Consider the following 21997-nt stretch of genomic DNA (forward strand, 5'->3'; position numbering starts at 1 on the left):
TACTTCTTCGCTTCTTACGCTTTCGTCCCAGCTACTTTCAGTTCCTAAAATTATTTTAAAAGATAACGACAATAGATTTTGTTGAATTTCTTTCATTTTACTTGGGCTTTTCATGCGATTGAAATTCTGACAATAGATAAGAATTTCAGTCGCATTCTGTCGAGGAAGCGAAGAAGTGTTAGTCAAGTTATTACTTATGTTTAAATATAATGGTTCTGCCTCAGAAGAGGGCGTCCTTACTTGCGAAAATTTGTACTAAATTTATTTACACTTTCGCGAAGTTGTTGAAGACGGTGCGTGCGTTCATTTGATAAAAAATGACGATATGATTGAAGGTCGGCTACTGCTTCGGCTGGCGTGAGTCCATATTCCTGATGGACTTCAATAAAGACGCGTTGGAGTTGTTCTGGAGATGTCGGCAGTCCTTCGGAAGCGAGAAGCATTCTTATACTGGTTGGTGTCATTCCTTCTACGCATACAGATGATGGTTGGTCCTTCATGTATGCGAGATATAGGCGTGTAATATGCATTACTTTTGGGTCGCGGAGTCTAGCCTTCAAAAAGCGCTCGTCGCCATTCGATGATTGCTGCGTAAGTCGGACGATTGGTGGACGCATGGGGTCAAGTTCAAATTGACTGTCTTGCGGTGCTGATTGTATGCTGGCGTTGCTGGCAGGAGCCGGTGCAGAATTTTCATTGTTAGTTGCATTTTTTTCTGTCCGATATGGGTTGATAGTTTCGCCTTTTTGGAAATTTATTAATTTTGATGTTATGTCTGAATTCGGCGGCCCAGCAAATTGGACGCGTGCAGCTGCCAGGAGGTCTTTGTCCGAGGGTAGTGGTTGTTTTGGCATTTCAGCAATTTGAGTTTTCTTTGAGTTGCAGGCGAAATGGTTTATTCCGTGTTTATAGGTGTTACTTATGCTGATAGGGTTTGAGTTTTCCTGCTGACGTTTGCGTTGCTGCATACGTTTACGAGCGGCCTTTTCTGCTTGCTTTTCCTGCATGCGTCTTTTACGCTGTCTGGCGTCATATTCAGTCCAGTCGCGTTTCCATACTTTTTTATTGCCAGTTAGGCGCCAGCCTGATGTGAAATTTGGAGTACGGTGTTCTTCTGAGTCCGATTCTGGAAGTGGCAATGAAAGGCGAAGTTCTTCAGCCAGACTTGGTTGATTGTCTGTTTTTGGCTGGAGTGAATTCGATTCTTTGAGCGCTTTTAATTCATTAATTAGTTCCTGCGCCGTTGTACTGCAGTTTGTTTTCTTATTTTGTATAGCTTCTAATTGGTGTTCCATATTGTCAATTTTTGATTCTATATTAGTAAATGCTTTTTCCAGGTGCTGTTGTATGTTCTTTGTGTGCTGCCGGTTTTCTTTGCTAATGTCCGATATGTCCGATATGGAGTCATGGCCAAGTTCGCCGAACAGCGTCGAAATACGATTTATGGTTTTTGCCGACGCATTGTTTGTGTTGATATTTACTTTTTTAATTTCCGTCTTCAATTCAGAAAGCAGTGTATTGATACTGTCCAGTGTGTCGTGCGTTACAGTCAGTTTAGGAAGTTGACTGATTATTGAATGATTTGATTTGATTTGTGATTCAATACTTTCTGTTAAAATTTTCTGGTGCTGGATGAGCTTCTTCAGTTGGAGTTGGTCCATGAACTGTTCCTGGCATTCTATGCATAAGGGCAGCATGAATGAACGCAGTAGTTCTTCTTGGTTTCTACGGGTTCCTACGCAGGCAGCGTGGAAGTGCCTTTTGCATATTCCTTCGCATTTCCACAGGAAACGGTTGTCGGTCGAAGTACAGTTGGTTATGCCACACTTTTCCATAGCACTGATTAAAAATTGTTACGCGGCGAGTACGAATTGTCGAGAAAAGGTTAGATACACGCGGTAGCGCGACGGTCAAAGATTGTTTATAAATAAATAAATTGTTGCTTACGTGCACTCGCGACGCCGTCAAGGTGTAAAAAAATAAAATAAAAATACAAGTTAAATTGCGGAGCGAAATGAAAACGCGTCCGCGCCCGATGACTGTTCGTGGCGAAATTACCGGGTTACCTTAGCGTGGGTCCCTTCTCATTGTTCCATTCCGGGCAATGAAAAGGCTGACGCTTTAGCTAAAGTGGGTGCTATTGATGGCGATATTTATGTAAGACCAATTGCTTATGATGAATTTTATATCATTTTGCGTCAGAGAACCCTCAACAGTTGGCAATCATCATGGAACTCAGATGAACTGGGACGGTGGCTACATTCCATTTTTCCTAAGGTATCGACGAAAGCATGGTTCAAGGGGTTGGATGTAGGTCGGGACTTCATTCGCGTGATGTCCAGACTTATGTCCAATCACTATACGTTAAACACGCATCTCTTTCGTATAGGGCTTGTAGACAGTAATCACTGCGTTTGTGGCGATGGCTACCATGACATCGAGCATGTTGTTTGGTCGTGTGCCGAATTCTGTGATGTTAGGTCCGAGCTTATAGATTCCCTCCGGGCCCGAGGAAAACAACCGAACGTCCCCGTTAGAGACATTCTGGGAAGCGGTGATCTTCAGTACATGACACAACTGTACTGTTATTTGAAAAATACTGACATTAAAATCTAGAATACTTTTGTCTATTTGCTAGAATACCCGTATACGACGATGGAGACACGAACACGAAGAGCCTACATCTATGTTTGAAAAACAAAATGAACACCAGTTGAAACACAAATAGATATATCTTAATTTGTTTTAAGCAAGAATTGTATCTCCCCTCCTCTCACCTTTAATCCCCACTAGCTTGTAGTCGGCCGCGAGAAATAAAAAAGTGCCTCCCTCCTTTTCCTGCTAATCTAGAATTAATAAAAAGTGTACTTGGCTCAGTTAAACATAAAATTGTATCGTGCCGTGTCAAATAAACCATATTAGATAAAAAATCATGCAACTGTCATTCAAGCGATATAAAGCGATTTTTTTTCTTCTTTTTAAAATCGACCAACAACGATATAATTTTTTCAAAAATCACGTTTTGCTCAGAAAGTTCTCTCTTTTAGCTGATATAGTTGTCTTGTGTGGTCCCCGTGGCTCTGTGGTTAGCGATGTCGGTCGGCTAGCTCTCCCACACGGTTGTGATATCGGGTTCGATTCCCGATCGAGTCGAGGATCTTTTCGAGCTGGAAACTTTCTCGACTCAGCACTGGGGCACGGTGTACCGTTGTACTTATCCTACACATACAAAATGTGCCAAAAACAATATCGATAACGAATTCTCTCAACTAATCTCTAGTTGATCGAGACCGCTATTAGCCCCAAGGCTAAGCGTGCGATATTGTTTTTAGTTGTCTTGTGCTTCTAAAAATTCGGAGTGGTGGATCGGAGTCGGCTGTTTGTGGCTTCAATACCGTTTCGCCTTAAATATCAACTTAAAAGTGTGTAGTTTTCTGAGTGAAATGTGATTTGTTGTCTTCCGATTATCAATTGAAAAATAAAAATTGTTCGAAATCAGTTGAATGACAGTTGGTACATGGGCGATTCAACATATCTCGAGCAGTTCTAATGGGGTTGTTTAGCTATAGTAGTTTTTATATAACGTATGAAAAGCTGCATTTTCTGAACAACAGGAGATTTTTAAAGAGATTTATTTCGTAGTTCTTCGGTTTTCGAATCACATATTAAAACTGCTCGACTGTCATTCAAACGGTTTGAAGCGAATTTTTTTTTATTTAAAAACCGAAGGACAACGACATAATTTTACTCAAATCACGTTTTGTTCAGAGAAATTAACTCGTATATGAACAAATTACCCACATTAATTGCTCGTTTACGTTTCTAGAGCGGGTTGAAAATAATTTCGCTGACCCGAAGGAAATTACGAGACTCCGGGGGAGACCTGAAGAGGTGGCAACCCTTAGCGCAGTCGATTGGATGGCTATAAGGCATCGTACACAAATTACGTAACGCTAAAAATCTAGATTTCAGACCCCCTCCCCCCGTATGTAACGTTAGATAACGTTCAATATGACTCCCACCCCCCTAAAATTACGTGATGCTGAACAGCCTGCCCCCCTCCCAAATTTTCAATTTCGAGCAAACATCACAGTTACGTAACGGTCTCTACTACCCCCCTCTCCCTACGTAACAATAAGTAACGCAGACTCAACCCACATCCCCCCCTTCATGCGTTACGTAATTTATGTACGACGCCTAACTCCTGTATTCTAGGTTGCGCACGGAATAAGATTCAACGACTATCTCGTTTATGGAAAAGTAATAGACATAGCGTTGTTGGAACGATTGGAAGATGAAATCTAATTACTTTTTCACCCTAAAACAATTTTGAGTTATAAAGTTGTTTCACCAGAAAAAGATATTTACCGCAATTTTTCAGCTGAACTGTTCATTACCTCATGCCTATCTGAGAATTTTGTTACATATAGAAGGTTATTTAGCTGATATATTGAAAGTTTCAGTCTAGAGCTGTATGATAGTTCCTGCAAGAGTTGTACCTAGGACTGAAAAGCGCTCTTCCGTTTGAAATATATTTTTCGTAAAAGCGGGATGGTTAATGGTTAAATGGTGATCAAAAAAGCATTTTCCCAGTATAGCCAGCTACAGTATGGCTAAATCAAAATTTAAAAAAAACCTAATGTTGTCTATCAATCACGTTATAGTGGTCTTAACAAGGGCGGTTTAGAATAGTGTTTCTCGTGCCATTCGGAATGATGCATTTGATGGCTACGGTAAGCACATGCGTTCGCGCTGGAGCAGTGCTGCTCTCATGCATAAAACAGCACCGTTTTCCTTCACCTTGTCGGTTGCTAATCAAATTAAAATGCGCTCTCCAATCAATGCCAGCCATCAACCTTTCATAAACGGTGTGGTTCGCAACAGCTACAAGTCACGCTGAGTTTATTTCTATTGAAGAAGAATTCTCGTAGGTTTCCACGCGATACTCGGCGCGATGGTTAGCAACAGCACCAGGCGAAAGTTCTTTTAATCTTGGAAATGCTTTCAATGTTTTGGCTCTAACTGGTTGCAAGCAATAGCATTCCGTTGCTAGAAATGCTTCAAAAATTTTCCGCTAGAGTGGAAAGCACGCGAAGGGATTAGATAATATCGTTTGCTGTTACGCGTGTGTCATCTTGTTTGGTTGGACAAATGGATGAGGTTTATGGAATTGATTAAATCTGTTCGACGTGCTCATTGATACAGTCTCGATCGTTCGAATAAATAAACTCATTTCTGGGGTTTCCCTTTGCGCAGACGTCAACAAAACAACAACCGTGACTAACACACGAAGTTGTTGATGCACATCCTTTCCGTGTCGGTTAATTCCACGGTTCAGTGGAGGCGTCGTCTGATCGATCGAAGGAGCAATCGCGAGTCTTCTGCAGCACCGATCTAGGAAAGCAAATGTTAACAAGTGTGGCGAATGCGCAGAGGTTCTCGGTAAAGCCGGTGAATTAATCTACTGAATAAACAACAGTCAACACATGTGGATGTATAAAAAAAACTTGAACGTTTTGAATTTATTAGCGCTTTCAGTTTCGTTTCCGCGACTCTCGGGAGAATCGCACCTCACATTCAGAAGTCGATTAAAAGCGAATACAATACTACGAGTGAAGCTTTGGTCTCTGGATTCCAGCGGTGTCTGTTTCGAATCAACTTCCAGTCGGCATCGGTAGGAGATCTCATGTCCATTTTTAGATCTTGATTCCGGATGCGCGGGCTTGATCGCGGTACTTGTTGATGTACACATTGCCCGGATCGTACCGTTCCTGCAAAACCTTCCACTGGGCCGCTCGGTTGTCGATCAGATAGTTGATGACGTTGACGGCTCCTTGGCGTTGTTTTTCCGTACATTTGGCACAGTTAGTCTGGAGGGCCTCCGGCAGGATACGTTTCAGCTCGTTGGCATCCGGTGTGCAGCGGCCCTTGTCCAGCAGGCACTTGTAGTAATTGTTGAACAATCGGTTCGATTTGAGGATTTCGTCGATGTCGATCCCGTCGTACTTGGAGGTATATTTGTTCTGGGCCGCAACGGCCACAATCAGGGCGAGGCCAATCACTATGAATGACTTCATTGCTGTGGGTTTGGGGTCTGAAACCAAAAATATCCAAGTTTAATATAGGACAAATTTACAGTCATTCAACAGTGAAAAATCATAACAATAGCTGTAGCAAAAAAAGGTTCAAAAGTTGTTTAGAAAAAAAGATTATGATGAATAATCCAAGAAAGAGAATCGAAGAAGCTCAGTGTAATGGCTTCAGAGAATAGAACAAAAAGCATTAATTATTTTTCCATTTGCATGGCGATCACGAATGATAGCCTGGATACAGTCGTTCTTTTCGATACGCGGCAAACGCGCTCGTCTTATATTTTTCGTTCCAATTCTGCACTGCTGTACAGGTCTTTGTTACGCTCAAAGCAGCTGAGTGTAAGCCGGCCTGATAATGCCTAATAAGTGGAAATAATGATTTGTTATGTAAACATCCTATTCTACTTAAAACGCAAAACCAAGACACACCTTCAAAGTTAAGAGCAAATAAAAACAAACTCGCGTGTGGGTTTTTTTTTCACCGCAGCTTGAATTTCGTATTGTTAAATGGCATCTTGTGTTGTTAAAAATAAAATGATACTTTGTGGCTACATAAAGTTATATTATTTTTAGAAAAAAGGTGTAATAAACGTGTAAGAAAGTAATTATTTTGGTCTACTGTAAATCCATTGGCACATTGTGTTTAGATAGCGGAGGGGAACTTGAAAATTGATGAGATCCTTTAATGAAACATCAAATTAGACACGGCTCGTAACTGTTGGATTATAACGGAAACGTATGTTCACATACTCGTTATCGAATATTCATGGAACAGCGATCACTAAATGTTTTTTAAGCAGTATAATTCTAAGCATGCGTTGAAAATAATTAGCACTTGGATAGAATAATAAAGAGTCTAGCAGAATATCAACAGGTTTAATCGCAATGATTTGTTGATACAACGGAAGAAATCACAGGCGGCTGTGATTTGCAATATAACGGCGAAAAGCAATAACAAACTAGTCATTCCGTGAACCGAAGATTAGATTTTTTTCTGTGCTACTCTTCCTGTACTAAAACCGGTCCCGTTAGTAGTCACTAAAGAGCCCACTAAGTATAACAACTCACACTACAGTTTTTTTAGGTACTTATACTTACGCTATCAGGTTTCGGCTCGAACGAGGTAATAATGAGCAGCAATCTTTCGGCGTCGATCTAGAACTTGCACTGTGTACGATAGCAGAAAACCTTTTAGCTTTTATATATGCCGGTGCCGTTTCAGACCGACGCCTGTCTCAGCGCGGTAGCATACTGGTACCACCCTCCCTCCTGTATGTAGGGGTGGCAGGCAGCACTGTTTACCAAGTTCATCGCTAAACACAAACGAGTTAGTGCCGAGCTTGATCACACATACGACAAGCCGACGCTCCCTGGATAGCCCGCGGGTGTGAGGACACCACTTAGCGCAGCCGAAAACGTGCGATGTTTCTTGAGAACGGTCTGAATATGGATGTTGCGACTGGCTGGTCCGGAGTTCTATGCTACACAATATCATTTCTAAGAAGTTTCATCTAGAATGCGTTGTTGGCCAGTCTAGCATACGCAAACAAACGTTTCGAGTACCGGTACGCAGCGATGCCAGACTTTTTTTGGCAAGTCTGTATAATCCATAAAAATGTCTGTATACCGCTGCGAAAAAAAGTTACCGATACATTGATACCTAATTATTGGTCGACCTGTCAGATTGTTTTGTTTTATTGCTTGTTTTGATTGTTCTTTTTCGAGTCTATCATAGTTGGTCGATTAATCGATAACTAATTTATCTTTTAAATCTAAGTAACACATAGAAGTAAGAGTCTTTCCCGTGATAAAAATCGTTGTTCGTCGTAATGTAGCTAAACTGATACATGATGGCAGAAGTCTCGCGGTTATAAAAATAGTACCTTCAAGGTTTGGGACATTTTAAGCAATTCTTCAACGTTGGATATTGCTCCGAATAGAACAAACGGTCTTTTCACCAATTGTAAGTATGAGTTGCCTCACACTGCCCAGCTGGCTCACCCTTACGTTCTCAGGGTCGTAGCGTGTTCGGGGGGGACTCAGTACTATGCGATGAAACCGATCTCAATCAGGCAAAGCGGACCAACGAAAGATTAGCGGAAAAGGGATTGGCTCTAATTTAATATTAAAGAGAAAAGTTCATTTTACTTCTTTATTCTGGACTTAAGTTTTCATGATGCGGTACCGTTCACGACGCGTTGGGGCCCATCGACGACATGCAGGGGAGGAGGGAGAGAGGTACGTACCTTGACCGATCAACGGTCAACCGATGATGGCGGCGCTTCCACGTTCCGCCGATATCTCGCCGTTTCCCTTCTGGGGACGTCTCGACGATCGCTATCCCGCTGAACTGGCTCGTTCAGATGTTTTCCTGGTCGGGGTGGCGAAGAGAAGTTGACGGCGGTTTCCGCCTGGTAATACGCACGGAACACTTCCGAGTTCTCCACGTTTTGTCCTCTTCCACGATGCAATCCGGTCCACTTGGAGACAGCCGGCGCTATCGTCTTCTTCTGCTCGACAACTATACTTTTTTTTTTTTTTAGTTTTTCACTTTCAAATTTTCGCATGTGTCTTCTCTGATGGTTCGAACTCTAATGGTCCTCGTCTCCAACGTCTGTCATCTACTATCGACCTTCTCCCAATCCTCGATCTCCCTCTCTCTTCTTCTTCTCTCTCTTTTCCTTTACCCGGATGCAGCGATCTTGATGTCATATATTTTCTTGCTTCATCCGGCACCTGGGTGGCGTTGTGTTAGGGTTGTTTTTGGTTAGTGGTTATTTTTATCGGTTGGGATATTTTCAGTGCGGACTATTTCGCCGTCTTTTGCCGTTGCGGTTTTTCCGGTACATTTCGCTTCTCGTATTTTTGTAACTGCCTGTAAGGTGTGGCCGCCTTCTGGGATTTCTGATGGCCTCTTGGGAACCACGTCAAAAGCCCCAACGTCTGGTCTGCACGTTCCGGGGTGGGCTCCAAAGGCCTCTTTTGTTCCCAGATTGTCAACCGGCGGGAAATCCACGGGCTTACAAGCGGCAACAATACATAACTTTTTTTTTTCTCGCAAATTATCGACGCCTAATTATGGAGTAAACTATGATGTTTATGTTAGTATGTTTAGTATAACTTAAAGCTATGTTAAACAAAAATTACAATAATTGGAAAACAAAATAAATTGACAGCTAACAACGATAATAATGAGCCAACCACAAACAAAACAAATATTTACAACTTACATACTACAAATTAAACAAGCCTTCAATTGGGCCGATCGCCTTGAAAGCGATCGGTAACACAATATAACCTGCATGGCAATCGATCGAGACAATCAGCTGTTTGTTACTGGGGGCGAAACAGGCAGATTAGTGCCCACGGGGCCGATAAAAACCCTGATAGCCTGACTCGATTCCCGTTGTCATGATTTCACTCTCAAAAACGCAAGATTAATATGTTCAGCAAAGTGTTCAGTTCCTAGTTCACTTTTTCCAGCAACGGCTACAGTGACTTTTGGTTTTTGTGTTCGTTTTTATGTGTATACTGGTAAAACCATTATGTAGAATATCAGATATCTGTGTAATATCTGTATTATACTAAATGTCTGTATAAAATCTGCAGGCTTATGCGTGTCTGTATCGCAACACAGAAAGTCTGTATAATACAGATTTGTCTGTATATCTGGCATCTCTGCCGGTACGGCTACAAGCCGGTCTGGTGCTGTCAATGGTCATCGCCGGTGTGTGCCTGATGTGGTACCGTTGAGAGTGAATTAATCGGAATATATTAGATAAGTGTTTGTGGTTGACGCACTCACCAGTGGAGCGTGCCCACGCGCAGAACGGAAGCATGTCGGCTTATGTTAAAAGGCACTCGATACTTTTATGTAGGCTTTCGATAGGTAGAGGAAAGCGGCGTAATATGCGTCCCATAAGCTACACCGAACCGTACAATTCTTTGTACATGTTTTGTTTTAACTCTTCACCTTTTACATATTATAAGTTCACTAACACGATAACCGGAGCACTTGCTAAAAGTGAACAGGTTAATTACTTTTCATACAGTGACCTTATACTTAGTTTTATTTAATTGTTTAATTTATCATGTAGAAACGGGATCCAGCGTATGAACTACAACAGTATCAACGGTCGCTGTGCCTTTTGTAGAATATATGAAACCACTTCTCGAAGCTTTGTTAACGTAGACTATTAGCAGTGAATTGTTATGAGGAGCATTATGCACTGAGATATGATTTAACGGTTTTTGTAGAATTTATCATATGAACCTTATTGATTTATAGTTATGACAATTTTACAACTTATGACACTAAAATTAGATATTCATGTCCATAGTTAAAAGAATATTTAAAAACACGGTAAAGCTTGTTATTGCCACTTAGTGATGCTTTGTCTCCAATCCTCCAAAGCAAAAAAGGGCCTATATTACAATCAAACTGTTTCCCCATGATCTATGCATCATGAAATGCACTTAAACTCAGCTGTTACTGCACTAAAACTGAACCGAAGTTGAACTGAATTTCAAATAACGATTATCGATTTCATCGTTTTACACTTTATAGTACGCGTGAAGGAAAAAACGGCGAGCGAAACAGAAATTAATTGCAACTCGGCAGTGATTGATATTCCGGGCCCATAACCAATCTAATTTCAGCACAAACTGCGTCTGTGAGTAAGCTTCAGTGAAGGTGCCTCTTCGCATCACAATACTATTTTTTGTCCTTGTGAAGCATGTGAGAAGTGTAGTAAATAGCTAAATATGTCAACTTTTTGCCAGCTGCTGTGTTTTTTTTCTAGTATGTTCTTCTTCTGATTAAAGAAAACAAGAGATGCCTTGTGCTGTTTTATTTGTTGGACACAGACTTCGCAACCAATTCTTGGTGTAAAACACAATAGGAGTTTGCGTTGAACTGTACCAGTTATTCTTCTATTTTTTCTTTCAACTGCTTTGTAAAGCTTGTTCGCCACAAAATCTGGACACACCAAACAAATGAATCTCCATCAGCAAGTGAAATATTTCACAGCAAACAACAAGTGACAACTATCAACAAATCGGTTTATTGAAAAAATTGGTATTTCTTCAGATTCGCGGCTAAGGCATTTAATAAGCATTTAATAATCAACGATTAGCGTTCAGGAAGACGTTATCTATGCTAAAAGTTCTGTTTAAATTCATTTATTGCCTCAATATTTTTCTCGCGTGCGTGCAACATGTCCCGCCCATTGTACCCTCTCAGCTTTAGCGACTTTCTGGTAAGGCGTCGTACACAAATTACGTAACACTAAAAATCTAGATTTCAGACCCCATCCCCCCCCTATGTAACGATAGATAACGTTCGACATGACCCCCCCCCCTAAAATTACGTAACGCTGATCAGTCTGATCCCCCTCCGAAATTTTTAATTTCGAGCAAATGTCACAGTTACGTAACTGTCTCCACTACCCCCCTACGCAACAATAAGTAACGCAGACTCAACCCCCCTCCTCCCTTCATACGTTACGTAATTTGTGTACGACGCCTTACTGGGCTTGCCGTAGAGTTGCGCCAGCTTGTGGTTCATTCTCCGCCTCCATACGCCATCCTCACATACTCCGCCGACATTTCGTGCTATTGGTTTAATTTTTTGGAAAACGACTCATTTTCGACTCATTTTCGAGCTATTCAAAAATGTTATTTTGGAAAGGTATTGATAGTTACAAATGTTTTTTGAGCTAAAACGGGTTGTTTGATCGGAATTACATTTTCAGCAATGTTGTAGACAACAATTTTGTCTTTACAAAAAAAAAAAAACAGTCTAAAAAACTTTTTTTTTTGAGAAAAAATAAAAAAGCTCATTTTTGAAAAAAAAATCTTATTTTGGAGAGCACTTTGTACGCTGCATTGAGCATTGTGATCACTCGATAGTTCTCACATTCCAACTTGTCGCTCAATTAGAGCATTTGAAGGAAACCCGGTTCCGGACAGTCGAAGATCCTGTGCTACAGGAAGCTCAAAAAAAAAAAACGAAGAGAAAGACCGAGATAAAAGTGGCTATCGGTGCAACAGGCCAAACTGTGAAAAGGTGCCTGGCGAACATGGACATACAGGTCAGGAAGCGTCCACTGGTCCCGGACCTTCAGACAATGACGTAGCGGCCGCGGCTGAATAAGATGGTCAAGTCGCTTTTCCCGGTGAATCGCGACGTGGCGGCGGTGATGGACGACGAGACCTATCTCACCCTGGGTGGCAATGACTGGCAGGGTACTTCGAAAGTAAAGTTCATTTCACACACCGAGAAGATGATGTCAAGGCCCCTTTTTCTTCACTTCGGATTGGCTTTGAACGAGAAAATTAATAGTACGAAGTGCTTGCCGCAAGTTGCGTCGTTCATCAAGAATTACCATAAGGGCGAAGACGCGGTGTTCTGGCCGGATCTAGCTATAGTTGGAGAAGATGGAGCGGCTGAATATCGTCCTCCAACTGCGTTCCATAGAGAGATTCTGGACAAACATGAAGCGTAAGATCTACTTCAACAATTTTGTCGTGAAAACTGAGGAGGAATTGATAAATAAAACGAAAAAAGAACTCAAAAAAATGCCTACGCGCATGTTTCGTCCGCCATGGCGAATGATCCGGTTAACTGCAAGGGCGTAGAATTTTTTTTCAAGTAAGTTAATAGAATTATCTTCCATGGGAAATTTATTAAACTCAATTATAATCGAAAAAATCAATTTTTTAAATGCAATGCAATCCATAGAAACAGGAGGAGTGTTTTTTTTATCATGGAAACATTCTCTAGCCCCAAAAATCTCCCCTTGCTAAATTTGATTCCATTCACTAGATTAGTTCTCGAGTTATGCAGAAGTTTGAAACCTTCCTTCCAGAAGGATGAGGGGTTTCGAACTATCATAACAAGCTATCTCAGTAATTTCCAAAACTTTGAGAATCAAGTGGCATTTTTGAATGTTTAGATTTATGTGTCCAGATTTTATCGCAAGAAGCCTTACTCGAAGATTGATCGGATTAAGTGTTTGTTGCGTACTTCCAGAATTTTATCCGCAAAATGACCTATTGTCCTATGAAATGACTGTCAGATTTTTTCGAGATTTTTTGTTTTTTCTCAGGTAGTGACGAAATCGACCTGGCAACGCTGGTGATGACAAAAAATCAAATAAGAGATATAAAGGTGCGGTTGAAGAAGGGGTTTGTCTCCATAAGGGATCAAATCCTCAGTAACATTTTCGGTTTTAGTGAGAAAATAAGCATATTGTTTAAAATTTTGCTTGGAACTATGAACAAGCATTCTAGGCTTGTATCTACAATAATCTGGATACCCACAAAATGCAATAGAACACACACAAAGCATTTTTCTTCTTGCATTACTATTTATTTCATAATTATGGGATGTGGTTAAAAACATAATTTTTCTCCATTGATGTGAAAATCTCGTACGCTTCACTCTATCCATTAGGTTTTGTACAGCCTGCTCGGTGATCTTGCGGTGCACGGTGTCAAAATTTCGATTATTATCGAATTTTCATGTACCTCTGATTTTTTTCGCAAAAATGTTGCCAACTGGATAAGAATCAAGGACCGGGAAGTTAAAAAATATTTCATAGGCGATTTTTTGAAAAATTTGGATTTTAATTTTTTTAGCGCAAATCTACAAAAAAAAATCCCTTTAACTTCACTAATGTTAGTCATATTAACATGGTCAGCAACCAGTGCATTTGAGGGTAGTGCAGTGTCATTTAATTTCAAAAATTTAACAATGAAGTCAGTCATTTTACCACAGACAAACAGACTTACCACTCCATACAAAATTCTAAAAAATGTGGTTCCGATTATTTTGTGTGCAACGTACTGGACATATTCCGCAAATGATAAACTTTCAGCCTTTCTGCTGTTTCTGGCAGCACGGCACGCGACTGTCTACTATTGAGTTCAAAGCTAAAAGGGCTGATGTGCACCACCGCTGCGGCGGAAATATTCCGCTTAATTGAAACTCATTTGAATTGACCGTTATTTTGATCCATGAATATAAATTTCGATTGTTAACGAATTTTCATGTACCTCTAATTTTTTTTCGCAGAAATGTTGCCAACTGGATAAGAACCAAGGATCGGAAAGTTAAAAAATATTTCATCGGCGATTTTTTTTAAAAATTGAATTTATTTATTTAAAAGACGTTCAGCGCAAAAAAATTAAGATATAACCATTTTTGTGGGATGCAGGAAAAACGTACGGGAATCCAGCAAACCAGTTTGTATTCATGTTTTCGTAGAGAATATGTCCTTAATGTTCAATCTTTGTCGGATTAGGTAAATAAATTCATCGAAAAACAATTTTCCTTTGAAAAATTCAAAGTTATTCATATTAAGGTATCTTTATTGGAGTCGTGGACGTGCATATCTCGATGCTTCATACCTTGTTCGAAAAGGTGCGTCAGCAATAAGCAATTTGACACTAATTAGATCACATTCGACTTAACTTTGGACTTTCAGTACACCAACAGATAACAACTTCCGCACAAAACTCTAGGATACTTTTTATCATTTTCGTTATACATAGGCAGAAAGTGAGAAAAGAGCATTTTCTTCCACTGCTCGTCTATTCTCTTCGTAGATTTAGTTTTTTTGAAGCACAAGGCGCAAACCAAATTTCTACACTTCTCGTGGTCTAGCTTCATGGTTTATTCGTAAGATTTTCGAAATGAAGTGACATTGCACTACCCTCAAATGCATTGGTTGCTGTGATTTCCTATGGTTAAATCACAGACAAACAGAGGAACCTTGAAATTTATATTCATGGATCAAAATAACGGTCAATTCAAATGAGTTTCAACTACGCGGAATATTCCCGCCGCAGCGGTGGTGCACATCAGCCCTTTTACCTTTGAACTCAGTAGACAGTCGCGTGCCGTGCTGCCAGAAACAGCAGGAAGGCTGAAAGTTTATAATTTGCGGAATATATCCAGTACGTGTCGCACAAAATAATCGGAACCACAGTTTTTTAGAATTTTGTATGGAGTGGTACGTCTGTTTGTCTGTGGTAAAATGACTGACTTAATTGTTAAAATTTGAAATTAAATGACACTGCACTACCCTCAAATGCACTAGTTGCTGACTATGTAAATATGACTGACATTAGTGAAATTAGAGGGATTTTTTTTTGTAGATTTGCGCTAAAAAAATTAAAATCCAAGTTTTTCAAAAAATCGCCGATGAAATATTTTTCAACTTCCCGATCCATGATTCTTATCCAGTTGGCAACATTTTTGCGAAAAAAAATCAGAGGTACATGAAAATTCGATTATAATCGAAATTTTGACACCGTGCGGTGGTCCAAATTTGACGGAAATGTTTGTCACCTTTGACATCCCATGACAAAAATTTCAATAGTTTTATATACTACGCATATAAAAGCAAGCAGATTTATTTTTCTAGTATTTTTTCTTACAACTAGAACTAATTACCATTGAATTGATTCAAAAAGATCGAAAATCGGTTCGGATTGAAAACTGGTTCAAAAGTTATGATTTTTTTTAAATAAAACACATTGAATATAGCCGTTTTTTATGGTCACCCTATTTCGGAGCCAGTCCCGAAAAAATACAGGTTGATTATTTTCAACATAGATTATTCCCTGCGATTTTGAGCACAATTGAAGCACTTTGCGTGACCAATTTCGAAATAGGGTGACCGTAAAAACGACTGTGTTCGATGTATTTAATTTAAAAAAAATCATAACTTTTGAACCAGTTGATCGATTTTCAATCTTTTTGGATCAAAATGAAGGTAATTATTTCTCGTTATAAAAAAAATACCAGAAAAATAAATCTGCGTGCCTTCATACGCGTATAATATGAAATTATTGAAATTTTTGTCATGTTTTAAGATTGAATTTACTCAAATTTAATAACATATTTTTAAAAATTAGTCCATTTATAGAGTCAAGTATGCTCTTAAAAATGAGACCAAGAGATATTTTTTATGTTTGCCCCAAAAAGAATGACAAACAAATGAAAAACGCATGTTTTTTTATGAAAAACATTAATAACTTTGAGTAGAATTGAGATATTTACGATATCAGAATTGCAAATTGTTTCTCTTAAAAAACTCTAAAAGTCGTTCAAAAAAAGTTTTAAGGTGCAACTTGAAATAAAGAAGTAAGAACGCAAAATGTGTTTTTTCAATATAAATTTGAAATTTGATTGTTTTCGAAGATAGAGAAAAACTTTTTTTTACGAAGTTACTTAAAATTATTGGAGCTATAACATTGTAGGACAAGTTTTTCTTCTATCTATAAAGATAAAGTGTGCATAGCCTCCGAAACCTTTTTTTGGAAATTTCATTAAATATAAATCGACTTCTTTATTTCTGATGTACCAGATGATGGATCGAAAGTTCTTAAATTAAAAAAATAAATTCAAGAACAACAATCAAAATATTGTGACAGCTTTCGTTTCAGGGTCAGTATCAAAAGGTAGAACCTCGTCATACTAACAGATCATTTATTATTTGTTTTCATGCGCCTAGACGAATTTTAGGGTAAAACGAAGCCACAAATGGCCGACTTCCAGCCACCACTTCGAATTTTCGAAGGCGCAAGACTCGACATTAGTTCATGCGTCACTTGTGAGTACGTTATTTTATGTTTGCTGCCGTGAAGCAAACATAAAATAGCGTTAGAGGAGCATACATTTTTACGAAGCAAACAGTCATTAAAACGCATGCCCTTTATTCTGGGATTGCTTGCTTGTATAGCATAGATAAAATGCACACTTGTTCTGGTCAAAACCCTTATTTCGCAGGTTTTTTTCTATCCTTAACAAGTTTGAACAAACAACGGTATTTATTTAAAAAAAAAAACAATCTGCATATCGAACAAGATCATGAGATCACCGTTTTTGTTGACCAAATAATAACAACAATTAACGACGTTGTCGCCTAAGTGGGAACTATCCCCGAACAACTTGATCCGAATAAAGAAAAAACAAACAGACCGAAGAAAAAAAAACAACGCCCTGTTCGATACACATCCGACTGTTCAGGTGAGATTTGCTCGAGCCGGACGGATGAATCGAAGCAAAACCACTTGAAACGCACGCGGTGAGCGCAGCCGGTTGTTCCGGATCGGTGGGTATTGCGATGGTTATATCGTACACCTACTGGAGTTACCTACTGGATCGACATTGAACTTGAAACTCAATGAATCAATCGGTTACGCGCTGGCCTTCCAGTGATGTCTAACTTCAAAGTTCGTTAGCATTTCGGTAGAGTCATACTGGCTGCTACTAGTGTTGACTGAAAACAGCTTATTTTTGGAAACCCAACAGGGCCGACCCACTCAACTGAAAAGTAATCGGGACTGACTTGTTATCGTGCGATGTTAGCAAACAGCAGACTGGCACGCAATTTCAGCGAATTATTGTCGAATATGAAAAATAAGACTTAGTCATATTGTGTCTATGAATTTCCGGTCGAATTAAAGATGTGGTATCATTGCGCTGGGTGGGTTTTTATTAATCTGATCGGTACCGAAATTAAACTTTTTATACCTGGAATGACTGAAATTAAACCCCATCCCATTATTTATGGTTTTTGAATTTAAATTTGAATTATCAATTCAAAATAAGTGCCCTAGTTGTTTCAAAGGTTCAAAGGTTTATAAAACAACAAAACACAACTTCATTTTATTTTCGTTTTACCTGTGAGGGAAATCATCCTCATATATATTCATCACAGTTGCACTTCAGCTCTCATATTCTGCTAGTTTCATCACTAATTATTAAGAAAAAAAAACTCCAATTGTTTAAATCAATTTGTTCTGATGACTTTTACGCTGCACTTTTTTTTCGAGCAACCGACACGTGATTCAATTTCGGGAATCCCTCAACTATTGGTGTTTCTATTTTCGCGGGCTGTTTTTTATCGGTGTTGTTTTTATCACTATTTGTAAACTAATTCGAACACTCATTCCATATCATTTGCTCAACCACGGGGCGAGGCAAATCAAGCTTGATTAAATGGTGATTCCACTCTGGGCCGCCTCCTCGCGGTACTTCTCCAGATAAATGTTCTCCGGATCGTATTTAGCTTGCAGATTTTTCCACTGCTCCGGACGGTTCTGGATCAAGTAATTGATGACCTTGAGAGCGCCCGCGTGCTGTGACTCCGTGCACTTCTCGCAGTTGGTCTGAAGAGCTTCCGGGAGAAGGCGCTTTAGCTCTTTGCCGTCCGGAGTGCACGGACCGTCGTCCATCAGGCATTTGTAGTAGTTGTTGAACAAGCGCTCCGATTTTAGAATCTCGTCAATATCGATTCCATCGTACTTGGTAGAATACTGTTCTTGGGCCGCGACCACGAATATCAGTAGAGTTAAAGTTGAAATAACACCGAACGACATTTTGTCTGCCAGAAGAATTATTGCGAATTATTGAGAATCAAGAAACTTCACCGTCGGAATCAGCGACGAACCTGGTTCGCAGTACTTACTTTGGAAATGCGCCTCGGTTGCGATTATGAAACAAACTATGCACCTAAGTTAAATTACCCTGTACTTTATATATAAATACTAAGTAAGGCAGCGATAAACTTCGACCGGCGAAATCACGATAGACCGTTTAACCAAGGATCTTCGGTGCGTTACACAAGAGGCCACCTTATAGACGCGTTTTGTTTGGTGTGCGAAGCTCTCGTTCTCGTGGAGGCCAGAAGCACCGCCGAGGGGGGCATCGTGCATACCAGCCATTTTCCACGAACTGTGTGGGGGTAGTGCGAAACTTATCGTTAATTAATTTGAGTGCGTTTCTCCCGGACCGAAAGCGCCCTCCCACTCACTAATGCACTAATAATGCAACCACTCAAACTGCACCTGCACCGATAATGCGGCTGATTAAAATTCATTCTCGCGAATTCTTTCTCTCAAATATGCCTATCGTATTTCTGAAGCGAAAGCAGTAATCACAATGTTGATAATTACCACTGCCTGGTAGTGAAACTGATGAATGTAAAGAGTAAGATTAGACAGATTTGAGTGTGGGGTGAGAAAATCTGATTAGCTATTCCAGAAATGTCAATTGACTATCTAAACTACTTCCGAGTTGGTAGTTTCCAGCTGGAAGTGAAATTACTAGCCGCGAATTCATTTGATTATAGAGCCTCTTTTCAACATTGCTCAAACTCAACATATTCCAATCACATTTAATTTCGATTCGATAGCATAAGCAGTCAGCAAGAAGGGCCGACTTGTTATAAATTAAACCGAATGTTCTGGTTGATTCGTATTTAGGTTTACAATCTGATTGTTAAATTCTGGGGGAAAGCTTAACTGGATTAAATGAAAGGTAGCTTGCGTTCCTATGATTCATCGAGTAGACATCAACAGATTACGTATCACTCTAAATAACCACTATTATTTGAAACGAGCAATCAACTGAAAGTGATCGGAAGCTCGGTGAAAGATTCTAAATCGTTTAAATTTAAATTTACAAGTTCAATTTATTTTTTTTCCGAAATCTTACCAAACACAAAGCATCGTCTTTCTCCCGAAAAAATAAATCGCAGACGGTTATAGATGGAGCGTTTAACTTACGTGTTACACGTGTTACAGTTACCACGTATGTACCTTAAAAATTTCAATCTTTTATTATTCGAAATGATCACCAGGTTATGGTCAGACTTAAAGAAGTTTCCTGATCAGTAGCTTCAAAAAAGATGCTTTTTCATAATTTTTTTATGAGGTCAAAAAAGCCTCATAGAGAATTAATTTACCAAATTTGTTCAAGAGTAAGTTAAGATATGAGAAAAAAATCGCCCAGAAAAGAAAAGTGGTGGGCCTTTTAGGGGCAGTCCACATTCCACGAGGATAGCTTAGGTAGGGAAGGGACATGCAAATGTCAATCATTTTCCACGGGAGGGGAGGGGGTGTTATGAAAATGTCCACGTGGACACATTTAAAAAAAAAATAGAAGTCTGCGCCAAAAAATATTAACTTACAATAAAAATTCTACAGATAAGTGATTGTCAGCTCTATATGAGATAAGTTTGGACTCATTTGTTTTCTTGCCTCTCCTTTTTTGGAAAGGCTCTTCGAACATGTTGCGCACATGTTAAGAATCTTTTAAGAATTTTAGGTAACATAAAATTTCTTTTTTGAAGTAGAATTACTTCTTTCAGGAAGGAGAATGAAAATCTAAACAAAAAAGGGGGCGAAATTTGTCCCGTTTTCAAATACTTATAAGTCGCTTAGTTTTCAAAGGATTTAGTTCGTTCTGGCAGCAATCAAGTGGAAAGTTATGTGTGGTGGAATCCGCCTAAATGCAGATAACTGTAATTTGATTATTGAAAAAAAATGTACTATTGAAAATTGTCAAGGCTTGTTGAAATGCCCTTGACTGGTCACTTGCTGGTGTAACCATCGCACACTGTTTCCAAAGCTGCAAAAACGTGATCGAAATTATTTTGACCCAAAAAAATGATTTTAGAGCCACAGTGTCTTCAGCAAAGTTGTTCCAATCTCCATGTTATAGAAGTTGCAACTTTGTGATTAGTTCACTTAACAGTGAAAAATGAATCTAAAAATCTACTTTGTTCGGCAAAGTGTCATTAATCTACCTAAAAGTGAGAAATGAAATTTATTTTTCTCAGTTTTGCATATAAAAATCCACTTTGCTGGGTAAAGTTGTTGCACATTTTATAAGAAATAACTTTGTCGAAGACACCGTACTTCAATTTGCTAATTTAAATGAACTATTGTGGTGTTTTCTTGAGAATGCCTTTTAAATTCTTTTTTTTATATAACTTTTTATTAGGATTTTCTCAAATTTTTCAATGTTCTGCAATGTTGTTAACTATAAAAAATCACAGGAGGGTTGTGTGCAAAGCCACGACCGCAAGGTTGAAGTAGAATACTTTGACAAGAAAGATAACCCGCCTGCTTGCGTGTCAGTCATTTTGAAATCAGATTAGTTTCGTATATACCGCTTGTTAAGCACAGTATCAACAAATCGTAATAAACATCACACTGCTGTGCATTTGCAGCAGCATCAAACCTTAGTTGAAGTTTATTATTAACCATTCATTATGCTCTTCCAAAAACATTTAGTAGCTTTGAAAAAGGCCGATTGCTGCAATTGCAATTTTCATTTAATTATTGCATAAATGCTTCATGGTCAGATATACCCGCTGCAATTGCTACGCTATACGTTGCCATTGGTATCCGCTGTCCCTGCATCGGCTGGCCCAGCTGCTTTGGATGCTGAGATCCAACTAACTGCAACTGCAACTAATGCGCTATCCATTGCTACGCCACAGCTGTGGCCGCTATCCGCTATCGCTGGTATCCACTGCACTGCTACTGCTGCTGTTAAGGGATGACTGCTGTTTTCGCTGTCTAGAACTATTATGAGCGGCTCCGGCTGAAACAGGCGCTTATATAGGCCAAATAGCATATTTTAAATTGCAAGGTATATGATTCTGTCGACCGTGCTTGAGAAGCAATCATATAACGACCAATCAGAGGTCGAATTTTTCGTTTTGACAAGGCTTAACTATTTTCAATAGTACAATAGTTTAAATAATAAAATTACGATTATCTTTATTTACGAAGAATCTTAGAAGATTTTCCAATCTTTTGCTGCAATAACGAAGTAAACCTATCGAATACTAACCGATTTATTAGCATTTGAAATTGGACATATTTTTCACTTTTTTTCGGTTTTAGATTTTCATTTCACATCCCTATGTAGCCGAACTTCCTGAGAGAAGTATTCTACTTCAAAAAACACATAAGTTCACCGAAGAACGTTTATTTTCATCTCTGATGTTTATTTAGTCATTGGCGATTTTTATTAAAATAATGCACTAATTTACTTACAGATATCTACACAGGAGACGGCGAGAGATAAATGCCCATAA

General features: G+C 39.3%; 2 protein-coding genes across 3 annotated transcripts; both read right to left on the reverse strand.

Moving 5' to 3' along the window:
• Positions 1-5487: 5487 nt before the first annotated feature.
• Positions 5488-7608, reverse strand: LOC129730997 (ejaculatory bulb-specific protein 3-like). Its single transcript, XM_055690685.1, has 2 exons — positions 7191-7608; positions 5488-6094 (listed from the first exon to the last, which is right to left on the reverse strand). Exon 2 carries the CDS (start codon positions 6075-6077, stop codon positions 5697-5699), a length of 381 nt encoding a protein of 126 aa, XP_055546660.1. The 5' UTR covers positions 6078-6094; positions 7191-7608; the 3' UTR covers positions 5488-5696.
• A 9981-nt stretch (positions 7609-17589) lies between these two features.
• On the reverse strand, positions 17590-18709 carry LOC129731864 (ejaculatory bulb-specific protein 3-like). 2 transcript variants are annotated; one of them, XM_055692222.1, is made up of 2 exons: positions 18575-18709; positions 17590-18490 (listed from the first exon to the last, which is right to left on the reverse strand). In XM_055692222.1, the coding sequence occupies exon 2, from the start codon at positions 18483-18485 to the stop codon at positions 18102-18104; it is 384 nt and encodes a 127-aa protein (XP_055548197.1). In that variant the 5' UTR covers positions 18486-18490; positions 18575-18709; the 3' UTR covers positions 17590-18101. The 2 variants fall into 2 exon arrangements, with proteins under 2 accessions (XP_055548197.1, XP_055548198.1); XM_055692223.1 differs by having other exon boundaries at positions 18557-18709.
• Between the last annotated feature and the right edge of the window lie 3288 nt (positions 18710-21997).

This window comes from Wyeomyia smithii, chromosome 3, assembly GCF_029784165.1.
Source record: "Wyeomyia smithii strain HCP4-BCI-WySm-NY-G18 chromosome 3, ASM2978416v1, whole genome shotgun sequence".
In the NCBI taxonomy this organism is placed as follows: domain Eukaryota; kingdom Metazoa; phylum Arthropoda; class Insecta; order Diptera; family Culicidae; genus Wyeomyia; species Wyeomyia smithii.

Bases quoted from the DNA above. Each gene is read 5' to 3' on its own strand.
- LOC129731864 (XM_055692222.1), bottom strand. From the start codon at position 18,485: ATGTCGTTCGGTGTTATTTCAACTTTAACTCTACTGATATTCGTGGTC.
- LOC129730997 (XM_055690685.1), bottom strand. From the start codon at position 6,077: ATGAAGTCATTCATAGTGATTGGCCTCGCCCTGATTGTGGCCGTTGCG.